A 19508-nucleotide genomic window follows, 5' to 3' on the forward strand; every position below is an offset into this window, starting at 1 on the left:
GTAGAAACACAACCTCTGGATGACAAGAATGGTAAAGCCAAGATGTCAATGTAGTTACACATTTGTAGGAGGAATATCAAGGATGGTAGTGGTGTATATGAGCGGAAGGCGGCTCCTCTGAGGAGTGTCCTACAGATATTGTAAGCACTGATTGGTCAGTGTCAGACAGTGTAGGGACACGCCCAGGAGGAATATCAGGGGAACTGGATAACAGCACCTTAAGAAAAAGTGCCCTGAGATTGTTATTAGGAAAGACGAGTATATACTAAGACGGACATGTCAGTAGAGCAGTTAGGACCTATTGAAAACGTATCCGTGTAATAGAAAAAGAATAAAAATCCTAATCAGCAGATGTCTTGACTATTTTACATCGTCTCGAGGTGTCATTTCCAGATAATGAACATACGGCGCCTTTATGTTTAAATATGCAAGTGGTTAAATTATTATTATTATTATTTATTTATATAGCACCATTAATTCCATGGTGCTGTACATGAGAAGGGGTTACATCAAAATACAAATATCACTTACAGTAAACAAAACTAACAATGACAGACTGGTACAGAGTGAAGAGGACCCTGCCCTTGCGGGCTTACATTCTACAGGATTATGGGGAAGGAGACAGTAGGTTGAGGGTTGCAGTAGCTCCGATGGTGTTGAGGTGGCCGTGTGGTCTTTACAGGCTGTAAGCTTCTTTGAAGAGGTGGGTTTTCAGGTTTCTATTAAAGGATCTGAAAGAAGTGGATAACCGGATGTGTTGGGGCACAGAATTCCAGAGGATGGGGGATATTCGGGAGAAGTCTTGGAGGCGATTGGGTGAGGAGCGAATAAGTGTGGAGGAGAGGAGAGAAGGTCTTGGGAGGACCGGAGATTACGTGAGGGAAGATATTGAGAGATTAGTGTGGAAATATACGGAGGAGAAAGGTTATGGATGGCTTTGTAGGTCAGTGTTAGTAATTTAAACTGGATACGCTGGGAAATTGGGAGCCAGTGAAGGGATTTGCAAAGAGGGGAAGCAGGTGTGTAGCGAGGAGAGAGATTAATTAGTCGGGCCGCAGAGTTAAGGATGGACTGGAGGGGTGCCTGAGTGTTAGAAAGTAGGCCACAGAGGAGTATGTTGCAGTAGTCGAGGCGGGAGATGATGAGGGCATGCACAAGCACTTTGGTAGAGTGTGGGTTGAGGAAAGGACGGATTCTGGAAATATTTTTGAGCTGGAGGCGACAAGAGGTGGCGAGAGCTTGGATGTGCGGTTTGAAGGACAGGGCAGAGTCAAGGGTTACTCCGAGGCAGCGGATTTTGGGGACAGAGGAAAGTGTGATTTCATTTATTTTAATAGATAGATCAGGTAGGCAAGATATGCGAGATGGAGGAAAGATAATGAGTTCAGATTTGTCCACATTGAGCTTGAGGAAGCGAGAGGAGAAGAAGGAGGATATGGCTGATAGACACTCCGGGATTCTGGAGAGCAGAGAGGTGACATCTGGGCCAGAGAGGTAGATCTGAGTGTCATCAGCATATAGATGGTACTGGAAGCCATAGGACCTTATGAGTTGTCCCAGGCCGAGTGTATAGATTGAGAAGAGTAAGGGCCCAAGGACAGAGCCCTGGGGGACACCAACAGAGAGGGGGCGATATGAAGAGGTAGTATGGGAGTAGGAAACGCTAAATGTGCGGTTGGCAAGGTATGAGGAGATCCAGGATAGGGCAAGGTCTTTGACCCCAAAGGAAGAGAGGATCTGCAGTAGGATGCAGTGGTCAACTGTGTCGAAGGCAGAGGACAGGTCTAGGAGGAGGAGTATAGAGAATTGTCTGTTAGCTTTGGCTGTAAGTAAGTCATTAGTAATTTTGGTCAGGGCAGTCTCAGTGGAATGGTGGGGACGGAAGCCAGATTGTAGGTTGTCGAAGAGACAGCTAGATGCAAAGTGAGAGGAAAGTTCAGCATGGACGTGCTGCTCAAGGAGTTTGGAGGCAAATGGGAGCAAAGATATGGGGCGATAGCTGGACATAGCGCTCGGGTCAAGGGAAGGCTTTTTGAGGATAGGTGTGATTGTGGCATGTTTGAAGGCAGAGTGGAAGGTACCAGAAGTTAGTGAAAGGTTGAAGAGATGGGTTAGGGATGGGATTAGTGTGGTGGTAAGGTTGGGGAGGAGGTGGGATGGGATGGTGCACCAGTGGTGAGGTGTGATTTGGCGAGAAGATGAGCAAGCTCCCCTTCAGAGATTTTGGAGAGTGAAGTTATGGGGTTTGGGCATTGGTCTCTCATACAAAGGGGTTGTGGTGGTTGGACAACAAAGACTTGCCTTGTTTGGTCTATCTTATTTTTGAAGTGCGTGGCAAAGTCCTCGGCAATGATTAGGGAACTCGGAGGGGGCAGTGGTGGGCGGAGGAGGGAGTGTTGAACAACTGTTTGGGGTTGTGGGATAAGGAAGATACGAGGGTTGTGAAATAGGCCTGTTTAGCAGAGGTGAGAGCTGATTTGAATGCCAGTGTTGCTTGTTTGAGTGCAGTGAAATCATCTTGTGAATGCGTTTTCTTCCAACGCTGTTCTGCAATTCTGGACACTTGCCGAAGATTTTTAGTGATGTTATTGTGCCAGGGTTGTCTATTGGTTCGTCGCACTCTGGTATGCATGATGGGGGCGACCGTGTCAATAGCTGATGCAAGAGTGGCATTGTAGAAAGCAGTGGCAGTGTCTGTGTCGTGGAGTGAGGATATAGGACAGTGGTAGGATAGAGTCAGAGAGTGTGTGGGTGTTTAGGTGTGCGAGGTTCCTGCGTGGGTGCACATGGTGCTGGACATGGGTGACAGGTGAGGAGGACAGGGATGAGAAAGTGAGTAGATGGTGGTCAGATAGAGGGAGAGGGGAGGTTGTGAAGTTAGATAGGGAGCATAAACGGGTGAAGACCAGGTCTAATGTGTGTCCGTCTGTGTGGGCGGCTGAGGAGGACCACTGAGTAAATCCAAAGGATGAAGTAAGGGACAGGAGTTTGTAGGCTGCTGACTGGTGGGTGTCAATGGGGATGTTAAAGTCACCCATGATGATGGTGGGAATGTCAGCAGACAGAAAGTGAAGGAGCCAGGTGGAGAATTGGTCAATAAAGGCAGTGGTCGGGCCCGGAGGTCGGTATATGATGGCCATTTGGAGGTTGTAGGGGGAGTAGATGCGGACAGAGTGGACTTCAAAAGAGGGGAGGATAAGGGAGGGTAGAGGTGGGATTGGGTTAAAGGAACAGTTGGAAGAAAGGAGAAGACCCACTCCTCCACCATGTTTGTTGCCAGAGCGAGGAGTGTGGGTGAAGTGGATGCCACCGTAACATAGTGCAACAGGGGAGGTAATGCTTCTCTTGACCTGTGGAGGTGCTGCAGTGATATGGAATACTTTAGAAGGAGGGTCTGTAAGGGGTTTCAGAAGACCCCTTTATAAAACATGAATCCCACAAATGGTGGTGAAATTTGCCTTAAAAGTAACAGCTCATTACCATGGATATCAGTTCAGTTTTCTTAGGGAACCTGTGGCTATTAATGTGCGGATTAATTAAGGTGTAATAAAATAAAAAATGTTTGTTGCTCAATTTACAGGGCAGTATAAGAGCAGCCCAGCGTCAATGCATTAGTGACACCGCGGCTGGAAGAGACGGGGCTGAGCAGGTACAGGCTGTCATCCGCAGATTACCGTCCGCATTATGAGATTAGAGGAGCCGTTCTCTCGTCTCACATAAGCCATAATAAATATTTACTTGCACAGGATTACCGAGCAGGACGGAACAACAAGACGTGCGGCTGAGTGTCCCTGACACCATGAAAATTTAAAGGGATTCTGTCCGCACAGAGTGACTGTTCAAACCAAGCACAGGGGCTAGGTGCGTCCCCGGCGCGGCCAAACAGTACAGTGCACCATCCCAGCGACTTGTTAACTCTGGCGCCTGTCAATCAAAGAGCGGAAATAAATGGAAAGCAAGTAGGCGGGAAGGTGCAGTGTATAGCAAGCCTGGGCTTGGTTTGAACAGTGAATTTATGCCGAGAACACTTCATCATGTAAATGGACACAAGAAACAAAACAAATTGGCTTTGCAAATGTAAATCCTTACTCCTTTTATTCTGATTCATAGGCTGTATTATAGATCACAGCTTTTTTCACTATTCTAAAGGCTTCAGAGCTGAACTCTCCCAGTATTGTTTGCCATTTCACTGCCCTCAGTTTGTTCTGGTGATTTGATTCAGTGAAGAGTAGCCTTAAATGGTTTGTCCACTACTCAGACAACCCTCTTCTGAATCTCTATTTCCTCCCAGTAAAATTATAACACTTATACTCACATACAGTGCCAGCGCTGTTCCAGCACTGATTCTCCCAGGGCTCGCGTGACATTTTTATGTCACACAATCTCAGAGATCAAACAGTGCTGGCCTCACTCTCACCTCCTTTGGGCAAATCAAGACATCTGTAGGAAGCGGGAGCAGCCGCAGCTCTCAGATGTTAATGTCACAGGATGTCCGGAAGCGCCAGTAGCGGCACCGCTGGAACAGCGCTGCCACCGTAGAGGAGTATAGGTGTTAATATCTTACTGTGGGGAAACCGAGGACTATTCTTTCTAGCCATAAAACAGGCAGTGTTAGGGTTGATACTACCCTTCTGTCGGCTATCTCCATCAGTCCCAAAGACGTAAAGTGTGGAAGTCAGGGACACACAGGGGAGGTTGGGACCTCTATTTTCGGAATCAGTAAGGTAGCAGCAGTCGGACCCCCAATGATCATACATTTATCACCCATTCTGTGGTTAGGTGATAAATGATCTTAGTGGAAAAAGCCAGCAATGGCAAGTGTAAAACTGAAGGAATAAAAAGGGTTAATTGGGAGAGTCTGATCCGAGCCGAGCGGAACGCAGTTAGGGGGGAGAGAAGAGAAGGTCTTGATTAAATGGCTGGAGGAGCGCTATCATTCTGATAATTACAGGCTCATTAGCACAATGTGTGTCACGTGCCGTCTCTTCATTAGTCAGCCGGATCTTGCATTCTCTTCCCAGTTAGCTCGAGCAGGGGGTAGAAAATATCCATCTCTGTAGCCTGGCTGCGGCTCCTCGTGGAACAAATAGCCCCACGTGAGCTCCAGCGCCGTCAATAATTAATGGTAAATGCAGATAAACACAGTGATGCCACCTCTGTGAAGGGTGCGGTGTCACCCACGCCAGCTTTACAGGGTCAGATGCTTCACGGATGACATATCTGATCAGAGATCTATGCGGTGTCAGACCCCCGACTCATACCCAAGCTTTATTACACAGGCCGGGGGGTTCACGTGATGCCATCCAAGACCAGTTTATGACGGGTACTGGGGCGCCTACTTACCGGTAAAGAAAAGATGGCGCTTTGTGGTCTCCTTTCTCTTTTCTAGGCATGGGTTGAGGAGACGCAGCAGCTGTAAGACCCGCTCTTCTCTGCGGGACTCGGTCAGACAGGCGTCGTTCATGACCAGGTAAGGATAAATCTTCCCGTTGTGCCCTCGGATGTAGAGGCGTCTGGCGGCCGTATTGTGCTTCTGGACAATCTCCACTCTAGGCATAAACCTATACAAACACAGAAACGTTATCAGCAATGTGAATGGCTAACCTGAAGAACTGGTCAATAGAGTTGTCCGTGCTCTCTTCAGATTGAGTGAAGAAAGAAGGATTGTGCTGTTGGGTATAAACATGCCCAATCCGTATGTTCTTAAAAGGAATCTGTCCTCAGGTTTTTCCTATTTAATCCGAGAGCAGCATGATGTAGGGGCTGAGACCCTGATTCCAGCGGTGTCACTTAATGGGCTGCTTTGTGTAGTTTCAATAAAATAAGTGTTTTATCAGCGGGAGGTTATCACTACAGGACTAGGAGTCTTGTGCCTTCTGGTCCAACCACGCCCCACCACATCAGTGGTATGGGCGGAGTTATACAGGGCTCAGCTGCTAGAGGAAATTGCAGCATGTAGTCCAGCAAGTGACAATGCTGGAATCAGGGTCTCTGTTCCTACATTATGCTGCTCTCAGATTACATAGCAAAAATTTGGTGACAGATTCCCTTTAAGGAAGATAAGCACCCACCAGAGGTGTCTTCCAACCACTTACTCCCCCACCCTCTACCCATTCAGGACACAAGTGCACTGGGCCCAGTCTACATGTATATGGGGGTCCATAAAGTTCACAGCTACACAAAATGCATGGCAAGTTTAAGAGGGGAGCAAACACTTTTAAGGAGCCAATCTTGCACATTTTACAGCCCCCCCCCCCCCCCCCCGTTTGCAGCAATGTCATGTGTGCAAATATTGCCACCACATAGGAAAGTCGGCTCCTTCTGGAGCAACAAGAGTTAAGGCACGGGCTGGTGAGAAACCAGCAGGAAGGAGGTTTAGGCTTCTTAGTTTCAAAGTCCAATCAGCAAAATGAGGAGAAGCTCTTATTGTCGGTGAAGGGGAAAGTGCTTGGAAGACGGACTCTGTGCCAAGTTGTAATGTACGCTCGGTGGTAATCAGCGTGATGGGGAACATGAAGCCGCAGATGAAACCTTCCAGCTCAAATCTTACTCTTGGCTGTAACATCAGAGAAATCGCGCCTTCAGTCTGTACTCCAGCAGCGGGCTATCTGTAAGTGCGACCGTCCCTGCCGGCCCGTTATCAGGGCACCCAGTCATCAGATCTATAGGTGGCCATGGGCTAGTGTTCGGGAGGGAATGAGCCGCGGTCAGATACCTCGTCCATCAAAACAAGTATTTAGCATGTTGTCATCCACCATGCCTGATCCTTCTTTCCCACGATGTCTGCTGATGGGTGAAAGTTCGGAAGTCCGAGTAAACAGCTGGTTGGCCTGCCCTGCTGAAATCAGGTGTGACTGGCAGCAGCATAATATGTATGGGAACATTAAAGAACCTGTCCTAATTAGAAAGGCCAGCCCTTATTCACAGTAACTTGCTGATCGCTACAGGTCACGCTGCTGGTACCCACCCCCATAGGTCCCGCTGCCTCTCCCCTTCATGGGTGCCACTACTGGTAGCCCCAGACAGATGCCGCTGCTGGTACCCACCCCCATAGGTCCCACTGCCTTCCCCCCTTCACGGGTGCCACTACTGGTAGCCCCCCCACAGTTCCCGCTGCTGGTATCCCTTCACACCACAGGTCCCGCTGCTAGTACCTACCCCACCACCACCACGGGTCTCCACACTACAGGTCCCACTGCTGGTACCCCTCCCCCCACCACAGGTCCCACTGCTGTTACACCCCCACCACTGGTCCCACTGCTGGTATCCCTCCCCCCACCACAGGTCCCACTGCTGGTACTCCCCCCACCATATGTCCCACTGCTGGTACTCCCCCCCACCATATGTCCCACTGCTGTTACTCCCCCACCACCACAGGTCCCAATGCTGGTACCCCTCCCCCAACCACAGGTCCCACTGCTGTTACACGCCCACCACAGGTCCCACTGCTGGTACCCCTGCTCCCACCACAGGTCCCACTACTGTTAGACCCACGCCACCACAGGTCCCACTGCTGGTACTCCCCCCACCACAGGTCCCACTGCTGTTACACCCCCACCACCACGGGTCCCACTGCTGGTACCCCTCGTCCCACTGCTGTTACACCCCCACCACAGGTCCCACTGCTGGTACTCCACCCACCACAGGTCCCACTACTGCGGGTACTCCCCCCACCACAGGTTCCACTGCTTTTACCCCTCCCCCCAACAGGTCCCACAGCTGGTATTCCCCCCACCACAGGTACCACTGCTGTTACACCCCCACCACCACAGGTCCAACTGCTGGTACCCCACACCCCTAAGAATGTGACTCAAATATCCATGCACAACATGGCTCCATTCATTGTCAAATGGGACTGGCCAGAGATAGTGAGCTATCCCATAGATAGTGAATGGAGCAGAGCCCTGCATGCATGGCCATTGCTCTATTCCAGCAGGAACACTTCAAAGCCGCAGCAGCCAGCAGTTAACCCTGTGGATATTTGGTTCCTTCCCAAGTTAGCACAACCCTTTTATTACTGACACTTGTATCACAGGGGGCTTCGTTTAACTCCCACTCAGTCCTGACGGTATGATGGTCTGCAAATTAGGTCACTTTATAGTCGCATGATCTCATAAACTGGCTTCAATATTGGCCGAGTGATTGAGGAGCACAAGTATGGATAGCCCTCGAAATTGAAAGTAGGTCTGGTCTGAGAGAGATATATATATATATTATATATATATATATATATATATATATATATATATATATATATATATAAAAAATTTATTTATATAGCACCGTTAATTCCATGGTGCTGTACATGAGAAAGGGGTTACAAACAGAGTTCTAGATATCATTTACAGTAAACAGGTTTACAGTGACAGACTGGTACAGAGGGGAGAGGACCCTGTCCTTGCGGACTTACATTCTATGGGATAGTGGGGAAGAGACAGAAGGTAGGGGTATATATATATCTATCAAGGACATTAGTCGTCTCATAGGGAAGTCCATCTGTAAGGGCTCACCAGGTGTGGTGGATCTGCTCTGGGTGGGTACTTGGACACAAGACGCTGGTGCAGCTTCTAGACAACAGGTGGACTCATGGGAACTGGGACTAACTGGAAACTCAGGACAGACAGATGGAGTGGAACCCAGCAGGGATGGATACGAGTACAGATAATGGGGTAAAACAAATAAGGAACACTAGAGTCTCAATCCCAAGACAAAGGTGTGTCAATGGGCCTTAAATAGATATAGAGAGATAATGTTATTAATCAACCTGGAGTGGAGCACAACAGAGGGCAGCCGACCCAGGGGAAGGGAGCAGAGCCCGAAGCACCCGGTCCGGTGTGTAACACCGTCATCACTTCTGTATTACTTTTTCTGCAGTACAAATCCTTAGACAGACTGGGTAGATCACAATAAGTTGTGAATTAGCACTCACAGGTGAAACAGCCCTTTAAATACAGTAAATAGATCACCTCGTCCCTTCCTAGAGCAATAATCCAACGGGAAGACTGTTTAATGTGTTGTCTAATCGGTATGTGGATCGGTTGGGCCAAGATCGGAGGGGGTTGGCTTTGTAACATTCTGTACATATTTCACGTCCTGGTGAATATAATTCAGTTTTTACTTTATCCCTTTAAACTATTATTGCGACCCAGCCTGCTAGTAGCTGTCAAGGACTTCACTTGGGAGGCCATTAGGTGGCCGTATTCAATTTTTCTTTGTATTCTAGCATTTTACTAGAAAGGACAATGTCCCAGAACTGTCATAGCAACGAGAGAAATGAGAAGACATTTCCAGAACAATCAGGAAGCAAGGTAACGCTAAGAGTGCTACCCAAAATGGCAGCGTTAATAAACAATTCATCACGCTCTGACAGCTGGAAGGTCACAAAGTTGCAAGCAAAACTTGCTTCAAAGACATCATGAAACCATTGATCTGCGGCACGCTGGACGTGTTCTCACTACTCGGAGGTGTTGTCCATTTTACCTGGCGATCTTGATGTAATAATGCGTCGGTTTTGGCATGAGGAACTCCCCGGGAATCTCCACTTCTGCTGTCTGGGCCGAGAAATTGCTGAGGAATCGGCACTTCTCCTCGATAAGGAAGAACTTGGGCAGCTGCTTTGTTTTGGCTTCTAGGATCTTGATCCACTTCTTAAGTTTGGAGATGAGATTATGCAGCTTCATGGAGCCTGGGACACTGAAGTCAAAATCTAAAAAAAACAAACACAAAAAACAAAAGAGAAGAAATGAGTAACAGCGATCGATCTCCAAACCCAAGAACCTATGGACTCAATGGAGGAGAAGAGAAGTTGCAACCATTGGGCGACCCGTAGAGGTCTACACGCTGTCATCCCTTTGATCTCCCAGGGCCTTGTACAATTTCAGTGGGATCAGCCAGCTCTCTGAAGTGTATGGGATCATCCTGATAGATGTTGGCGGGGAGATGAGGATCGGGCGGTCTGATCATAAATGACTGACCTTTTTGCTCTGTAGGCAGGGCTGTGGAGTCGGTAAGCCAAACCTCCGACTCTGACTCCTATTTCCATGACACCGACTCAGACTCCACCAAAATGGGCTCCGACTCCACAGCTCTGCCAGGGCTGTGGAGTCGGTAAGCCAAAACTCCGACTCCTTAATTTCCATGACACCGACTCCACCAAAATGGCTCCGACTCCATAGCCCTGTCTGTAGGCAGATAAGCCGATCCCAGGAGAGTCTACCGGCAGCAGCTTACCACTCTCTGCCCATAGAGAAGGGCTGGCCGACCATTGCTTTAGGGAGTGATGGCGATCACCTGAGAGTTCGGCCAACATCCATCTAAGACGTATGGGTTATTCTCATCATCATAAATGGAAAAAAATTGCAAAAACAAAGCATCTGAGAATCACAACAATCCTGAACCTTACGCAGTAATGATCCAATGCACTTAAATGATGGTATTTATCGGTTACCAATTTTGAAGGGAATCTATCACCATTTTGTTTTAATGTAATCTAAGAGTAGAATGATGTAGGTGTAAAGACCTCGATTCCAATGATGTGTCACTTACTGGGCAGCTTGCTGCAGTTTTGATAAAATCCCTGTTTTCTCTGCTCTTCCAGTTCTTAAATGCAGCGCTCTGTATAACCCCGCCCACACTACTGATTGGCTGCCAAGCAGAGGTGGGGGCATGGTTACACAAAGCAGGACTACATGGCATGAGACAACCAGTCCTGTAATGATAATTTCCTGCTGATAAAACACTGATTTTATGAAAACTACATCAAAGTAAGTGACATCGCTGGAATGAGGGGATTGGTCCCTACTTGGATTACACAGCAAAAAGCTGCTGCCAGATTCCCTTTAATGATGCAATCAGTATGTACAGAACTAGAAGGCGGCTGTAAGGCAGCACATATCGGAGTAAGTTTTATTAGGTAGGCTGCATACTGCTCATTAAACCAGACCAGCAGCGGACTGAATTAAAGCAGACTATTAAGAAGAAAAACATCTGCCGCGCTATATCCTCAGGAGGGATCCGAGTCCCTGGTGCATGAGATGTGCCCATTCGTCAGCTTTCCTCCGCTCCCACTAGTCAGGAAATCGCGTACAATATACAGATATAAATAGATCTTTAAAGGTTAATCAAGCACGTCTTCCTCCGAAGGGGCTTTGCTTTTCCAAAAAACACTATATTACCGGAAGCGACGCAGACCCATTAAACAGAAGGAAGGCAACACTGCAGAGCATTAACCGCAATTGAATTTCTGAGAGTGTGCAAACAATCGCTGGGACTCGAAGAGAGCGCGTCGCCGCCTTTTAGCCTGCTGGCCTTCATCCATTAAATTTAATCACATGGTTCACGTCTTCCATTATCTTCTGTCATGCAACTGTTGTGCCACACAGTCTGCATCATGGAAGACTTAATGGGCTCCAGATATGTAGGTCGTAGTTAACGCTGGAAGCTACTTTAAAAGTGAATCCCAGCAGCCAATTTCCATATCGCAGTGGCTATACAATGCTGGAGAAATCAGCATGCCACCAGACTGCCTGCAAGTCACAGAATTAAAGGGCAATTCTCCTTTAACCCCTTCCCGACTTTTGACGCCACCGTAGGCGTCATGAAAACCTGTGCCAATCCGACCCATGTGGCGTCATGGAATGATTGCGTCCCTGCAGATCGGGTGAAAGGGTTAACTCCAATTTCACCCGATCTGCAGGGACAGGGGGAGTGGTGCTTCACCCCCCCCGTGGCTACGGTCGCTCTGATTCGCTGTTGAAAGTGAAACTGCCAATCAGAGCAATTTGTAATATTTCACCTAAAAAAATGGTGAAATATTACAATCCAGCCATGGCCGATGCTGCAATATCATCGGCCATGGCTGGAAACACTGATGTGACCCCCCACCCCACCGATTGCCCCCCCAAGCCACCGATCTGTGGTCCGCTCCCCTCCGTCTTGTGCTCCGCTCCCCCGTCCTCCTGTCAGCCCCCCCCCGTGCTCCTATGCCACCCCCCCGTGCTCCGATCTCCACCCCCTTATACTTACCGAGGCTCCCGGTGTCCATCCGTCTTCTCCATGGGCGCCGCCATGTTCCAAAATGGCGGGCGCATGCGCAGTGCGCCCGCCGAATCTGCCGGCCGGCAGATTCGTTCCAGATATAATTTGGTCACTGTGATAAAACCTATCACAGTGATCAAAATAAAAAAAATAGTAAATGACCCCCCCCTTTATCACCCCCATAGGTAGGGACGATAATAAAAAAAAGAAAATATTTTTTTTTCTTTTTCCACTAGGGTTAGGGTTAGAACTAGGGTTAGAACTAGGGGTAGGGTTAGGGTTAGGGCATGTGCACACAGTGCGGATTTGGCTGCGGATCCGCAGCGGTTTGGCCGCGGATCCGCAGCGGATTGGCCGCTGCAAATTCGTAGCAGTTTTCCATCAGGTTTACAGTACCATGTACACCTATGGAAAACCAGCACGCAGTGCCTTTTACCTGCAGATTTTTCAAAAATCGTGCGGAAAAATCTCACACGAATCCGCAACGTGGGCACATAGCCTTAGGGTTAGGGTTGGAATTAGAGTTAGGGTTGGAAATAGGGTTAAGATTAAGCTTGTGGTTAGGGTTACGGATAGGATTAGGAGTGTGTTGGGGTTACAGTTGTGGTTAGGGTTGGGATTAGGGTTACGGGTGTGTTGGGGTTAGATTTGTGGTTAGGGGTGTGTTGGGGTTACGGTTGTGATTAGGGTTAGGGCTACAGTTGGGATTAGGGTTAGGGGTGTGTTGGGGTTAGTGTTGAAGTTAGAATTGAGGGGTTTCCACTGTTTGGGCACATCAGGGGTCTCCAAACGCAACATGGCACCACCATTGATTCCAGCCAATCTTGCGTTCAAAAAGTCAAATGGTGCTCCCTCCCTTCCAAGCCCCGACGTGCGCCCAAACAGTGGTTTACCCCCACATATGGGGTACCAGCGTACTCAGGACAAACTGGGCAACAACTGTTGGGGTCCAATTTCCCGTTACCCTTGCAAAAATAAAAAATTACTTGCTAAAACATAATTTTTGAGGAAAGAAAAATGATTTTTTATCTTCACGGCTCTGCGTTGTAAACTTCTGTGAAGCACTTGGGGGTTGAACGTGCTCACCACACATCTAGGTAAGTTCCTTGGGGCGTCTAGTTTCCAAAATGGGGTCACTTGTGGGGTGTTTCTACTGTTTAGGCACATCAGGGGCTCTGCAAATGGAACGTGACGCCCGCAGACCATTCCATCAAAGTCTGCATTTCAAATGTCACTACTTCCCTTCCGAGCCCTGACGTGCGCCCAAACAGTGGTTTACCCCCCACATATGGGGTATCAGCGTACTCACAACAAACTGGGCAACAAATATTGGGGTCCAATTTCTCCTGTTATTCTTGTGAAAATAAAAAATTGCTTGCTAAAACATCTTTTTTGAGGAAAGAAAAATGATTTTTTATTTTCACGGCTCTGCGTTGTAAACTTCTGTGAAGCACTTGGGGGTTGAACGTGCTCACCACACATCTAGATAAGTTCCTTGGGGGGGTCTAGTTTCCAAAATGCGGTCACTTGTGGGGGGTTTCTACTGTTTAGGCACATCAGGGGCTCTGCAAACGTAACATGATGCCTGCAGACCAATCCATCAAAGTCTGCATTCCAAAACGTCACTACTTCCCTTCCGAGCCCCGGCATCTGCCCAAACAGTGGTTTACCCCCACAAATGGGGTATCAGCATACTCAGGAGAAACTGGTCAACAACTTTTGGGGTCAAATTTCTCCTGTTACCCTTGGGAAAATTAAAAAATTCTGGGCTAAAAAAATATTTTTGAGGAAAGGAAACACATTTATTATTTTCACGGCTCTGCGTTATAAACTTCTGTGAAGCACTTGGGGGTTCAAAGTGCTCACCACACATCTAGATAAGTTCCCTTGGTGGTCTAGTTTCCAAAATGGGGTCACTTGTGGGGAGTTCCTACTGTTTAGGCACATCAGGGGCTCTGCAAATGCAACCTGACACCCGCAGAGCATTCCATCAAAGTCTGCATTTCAAAACGTCACTACTTCCCTTCCGAACCCCGACGTGTGCCAAAACAGTGGTTTACCCCCACATATGGGGTATCAGCGTACTCAGGAGAGACTGGACAACAACTTTTGGGGTCCAATTTCTCCTGTTACCCTTGGGAAAATAAAAAATTGTGGGCTAAAAAATCATTTTTGAGAAAAGAAAAATTATTTTTTATTTTCATGGCTCTGCGTTATAAACTTCTGTGAAGCACTTGGGGGTTCAAAGTGCTCACCACACATCTAGATTAGTTCCTTGGGAGGTCTAGTTTCCAAAATGGGGTCACTTGTGGGGGAGCTCCAATGTTTAGGCACACATGGGGCTCTCCAAACGCGACATGGTGTCCGCTAATGATTGGAGCTAATATTCCATTCAAAAAGCCAAATGGCGTGCCTTCCCTTCCGAGCCCTGCCGTGCGCCCAAACAGTAGTTTACCCCCACATATGGGGTATCATCGTACTCAGGACAAACTGGACAACAACATTTGGGGTCCAATTTCTCCTATTACCCTTGGGAAAAGAAAAAATTCCGGGCCAAAAATCATTTTTGAGGAAAGAAAAATTATTTTTTATTTTCACGGCTCTGCGTTGTAAACTTCTGTGAAGCACCTGGGGGTTTTAAGTGCTCACCACACATCTAGATAAGTTCCTTGGGGGATCTAGTTTCCAAAATGGGGTCACTTGTAGGGGAGCTCCAATGTTTAGGCACACAGGGGCTCTCCAAACGCGACATGGTGTCCGCTAACGATTGGAGCTAATTTTCCATTCAAAAAGTCAAATGGCGCGCCTCCCCTTCCGAGCCTTGCCGTGCACCCAAACAGTGGTTTACCCCCACATATGAGGTATCGGCGTACTCAGGAGAAATTGCCCAACAAATTTTAGGATCCATTTTATCCTGTTGCCCATGTGAAAATGAAAAAATTGAGGCTAAAGGAAATTTTGTGTGAAAAAAAAGTACTTTTTCATTTTTACGGATCAAATTGTGAAGCACCTGAGGGTTTAAAGTGCTCACTATGCTTCTAGATAAGTTCCTTGGAGGGTCTAGTTTCCAAAATGGGGTCACTTGTGGGGGAGCTCCAATGTTTAGGCACACAGGGGCTCTCCAAACGTGACATGGTGTCCGCTAGCGATGGAGATAATTTTTCATTCAAAAAGTCAAATGGCGATCCTTCCCTTCCGAGCCTTACCATGTGCCCAAACAGTGGTTTACCCCCACATGTGAGGTATCAGTATACTCAGGAGAAATTGTCCAACAAATTTTAGGATCCATTTTATCCTGTTGCCCATGTGAAAATGAAAAAATTGAGGCTAAAATAATTTTTTGGGGAAAAAAAAAGTACCGTATTTTCCGGCGTATAAGACGACTTTTTAACCCCCGAAAATCTTCTTAAAAGTCGGGGGTCGTCTTATACGCCGGGAATCGACTTGTACGCCGGTGTATATGGTGGGTGGGGAGGGGGAGTGATCCTGATGACGAGGGGGCGTCTCACAGGAAAGTGAGTAATCCCCATTACCTTATCCTAGCGGTGCAGCGTGGGGGTGTCAGTGCTGGGAGCGGCGGCGGCTGCTGTGTTCTGGTGCGGCGGCTCCTCTTCTGTGTGGGGCCTCTGTGCTGTGAGGTGGCGGCGGCAGCGGCGTATCTTTATCCAGTTGGGGCTCCTCCGGCATCTCCTTAGCCCTGGAGGCCCCGCCGCAACTCCATCGGTGCAATGTGGTGGCCTCCGGGAAAATGGCCGCTGCTCAGATTCAGATCTCGTGTCCCGAGATTTCGGGACGAGATCTGAATCTGAGCAGCGGCCATTTTCCCGGAGGCCACCGCATCGCACCTATTGAGCTGCCTCCGGGAAAATGGCCGCTGCATTGCACTCATGGAGTTGCGGCGGGGCCTCCAGGGCTAAGGAGATGCCGGAGGAGCCCCAACTGGATAAAGATATGCCGCCGCCACCGCCACCGCACAGCACAGAGGCCCCACACAGAAGAGGAGCCGCCGCACCAGAGCACAGCAGCCGCCGCACCAGAGCACAGCAGCCGCCGCCGCCACTCCCAGCACTGAGACCCCCACGCTGCACCGCTACGATAAGGTAATGGGGGATACTCACTTTCCTGTGAGACGCCCCCTCGTCATCAGGATCACTCCCCCCCCCAAAAGGCACATATTCACCGGCCCTATAAGACGACATAGGGTGTATAAGAAGACCCCCGACTTTTAAGAAGATTTTATATTTTAACTGGTAAAGTTGGGGGGTCGTCTTATACGCCCAGTCGTCTTATACGCCGGAAAATACGGTACTTTTTCATTTTTACGGATCAATTTGTGAAGCACCTGGGGGTTTAAAGTGCTCACTAGGCATCTAGATAAGTTCCTTGGGGGGGTCTAGTTTCCAAAATGGGGTCACTTGTGGGGGAGCTCCAATGTTTAGGCACACGGGGGCTCTCCAAACGCGACATGGTGTCCGCTAAAGATTGGAGCCAATTTTTCATTCAAAAAGTCAAATGGCGCTCCTTCTCTTCCGAGCCCTGCCGTGCGCCCAAACAGTGGTTTACCCCCACATATGAGGTATCAGCGTACTCAGGACAAATTGGACAACAACGTTCGTGGTCCAGTTTCTCCTTTTACCCTTGGGAAAATAAAAAAATTGTTGCTAAAAGATCATTTTTGTGACTAAAAAGTTAAATGTTCATTTTTTACTTCCATGTTGCATCTGCTGCTGTGAAACACCTGAAGGGTTAATAAACTTCTTGAATGTGGTTTTGAGCACCTTGAGGGGTGCAGTTTTTAGAATGGTGTCACTTTTGGGTATTTTCAGCCATATAGAACCCTCAAAATGACTTCAAATGTGAGGTGGTCCCTAAAAAAAATGGTTTTGTAAATTTTGTTGTAAAAATAAGAAATCACTGGTCAAATTTTAACCCTTATAACTTCCTAGCAAAAAAAAAAATTGTTTCCAAAATTGTGCTGATGTAAAGTAGACATGTGGGAAATGTTATTTATTAACTATTTTGTGTCACATAACTCTCTGGTTTAACAGAATAAAAATTCAAAATGTGAAAATTGCGAAATTTTCAAAATTTTCGCCAAATTTCAGTTTTTTTCACAAATAAACTCAGAAATTATAGACCTAAATTTACCTCTAACATGAAGCCCAATATGTCACGAAAAAATAATCTCAGAATCGCTAGGATCTGTTGAAGCGTTCCTGAGTTATTACCTCATAAAGGGACACTAGTCAGAATTGCAAAAAACGGCCAGGTCATTAAGGCCAAAATAGGCTGGGTCATGAAGGGGTTAAATAGGTGCCAAAACTAATGTCTATGTGCAGTAATATCAGCAGATCAGTGTCAACTCCGAATAGTCAATGGGTACCTGATATTGTAGGGGAAATGCGTTTACTTTTGGGTTGGGGAGTGAGATTCGTCAGAGAGGAATAAACAAATAGATACTGATCAATGCCTTATTTTCTTTTTTTAAAGGGAATGTGTCAGTAGGATCAACCCTCTTAAGTCATCTATATGGGCATGTAGGTCATAAGAAGTTGAATAAAATGACACCTTGATATTTGCAATCCGATGTCTTATTTCAGAGAAATCCATGTTTTTATTAATATGTAAATGAGCTGTTAAGATCTATGGGCGGGACATAGATCTCCCCGAGAATCTGCCTCCAGAGGCTTTACCAGTGTTAGACATATAGAGCAGACTGTCAGTCACACTGGTAACGCCCCCTTTCATTTACAATAAGCTCTGGAGGCAGAGGCAGGAAGATCTATGTCCGGCCCATAGATCTTAAAGGCTCATTTACATATTTAAAAAAACACATTGATTTATTGGGTATAAGACATCGATTCGCAGATATTGAGGTATAATTTTAGTCAACTTTTTATGACCTCCATGTCCACATAGATGGCTTAGGAGGGTTGATGCTACTACAGATTTCGTTTAAGAAGACCCCATTACTGAGAAGGCAGAATGGTGAGCCACACAAGTATTTGCTTGGGAAACTCAAGCCATCCATATTTTACATAGAAAGCCATTTATTCTGCTCGGTAGCCTTGAGGTTCCCCTGCGAGAGATGTGTTATATAATAGGATCCATCTATGGAAAGTCATAGTCCTACTTTCATCATGGACTTACTGATACAGTAGACGAGAGTGGTCCCGGTAAAGTACAAGGCATGAAGGAAAGCAGAATATGAAGCCCTGAGCCTGAATTACCTGTCGTAAACTGGCTTTTCAGCTTCTGGAAGACGGGATCTTGAGCCGTGGCCTGAGCTCTTCGTGCCAACGACTCGGAGGCCGCGCTGGAGAACATGGTCGAGACGTTGGAGACGTTCTCCAAGCCCACGCCGAAGGTGCTGACCAGCTTCTTGACAAAGTTCAGAGTATGAGGGGTGATTTTAGCATCAGAGACCGCCCCACTTTTCTCAAAGGCCACGGAGTAACATTTCGCCAGCCCTTGCTGCAACTGTCTGAGGACCTGAAATTCATAAAAAAAAGTAAAAAAAAAAAAAAAAATACATAAAATGGGCAAAGCTTTACTGCCCCATCACAGACTAAAAAGTGAGGATTAAAAAACTAAGATGCCAGAAAGTGTATCGTAGTCACCTACTGATTGTATTGGCAGTTTTAGGTTTACAGGCATGACCACCAAGTCCACACAGGACCCCTCACTTACCTCTTCATGCCAGTTCTCTCTGAACCAAACCATCTGGTCTACGATGCCTTCCAACGATGACAGCAGGGTGGGATGCAATTCTCTCTGCATGTGCATGATCCGGCTGCACCGCCACATGGGTGCGGTGGCTCTGATGGGTCCTGGGTCAGAGGCAGAATGGGACTGGGTGCCGACGGAGCTTGGTTGGTGCTGTCCAGAGTCTGGGAGAAAGCAAAAAACAAAACAGCATCATACATACATCCTCAGCTTCCAACAACATATTATCCCAGTAGATTTCGAATTCCATTTATAAATTAGGTCTCAGGTCTAGAAAACTGTACACATTGGACACATACAAGTGGCTACGCAGTCCCTTTAATTGGGGGGAAAAAAAACAACGATTTTATCTGATCTATTGAGCACATCTTCTGCTCATATTTATGCATCCCCTGAGGAAGCAACATTTGAAGGCGAAACACGCGTTGGGGTACGTGGCCGAGGTCTAGGCAGGATGCATCATTATAAAGGGTAAATATTCCCGATGTTATTAACATTACTTTGGACAGGTACGGGGTGCAATAGAGGGATTTAGAGGCTTTTTGCATGCATACCGTTTTGGTTATTGGATACCTAGTGCCAATGTGGAATTACTGGTATATACTGGCATGTGATATCTTTTTGCAACTGCCCTTGGAAATGGATTACATATCCTCTTTTTCTTCTGTTTGCACACTATTACAAATCCTGACCTTTTCTTCGGTTCATTGTTTACACCTCTGGATTTAATCACTTTGTGACTAAAA

At 47.2% G+C, this 19508-nt stretch overlaps 1 protein-coding gene across 5 annotated transcripts in view; it reads right to left on the reverse strand.

Annotated features, from left to right (window-relative positions):
* Positions 1 to 19508, reverse strand: part of TRRAP (transformation/transcription domain associated protein) — a 165515-nt gene that overhangs the window by 15074 nt on the left and 130933 nt on the right. For all 5 annotated transcript variants that reach the window (XM_077274906.1, XM_077274905.1, XM_077274903.1 and 2 more), the window contains 4 exons: positions 18727 to 18926; positions 18267 to 18528; positions 9481 to 9706; positions 5344 to 5561 (listed from right to left, as the gene is read on the reverse strand). In XM_077274906.1, coding sequence (XP_077131021.1) covers positions 5344 to 5561; positions 9481 to 9706; positions 18267 to 18528; positions 18727 to 18926 — 906 coding nt within the window. The remainder of the gene's footprint in view (positions 1 to 5343; positions 5562 to 9480; positions 9707 to 18266; positions 18529 to 18726; positions 18927 to 19508) is intronic.

Source organism: Ranitomeya variabilis, chromosome 7 (genome assembly GCF_051348905.1).
Source record: "Ranitomeya variabilis isolate aRanVar5 chromosome 7, aRanVar5.hap1, whole genome shotgun sequence".
NCBI lineage: Eukaryota > Metazoa > Chordata > Amphibia > Anura > Dendrobatidae > Ranitomeya > Ranitomeya variabilis.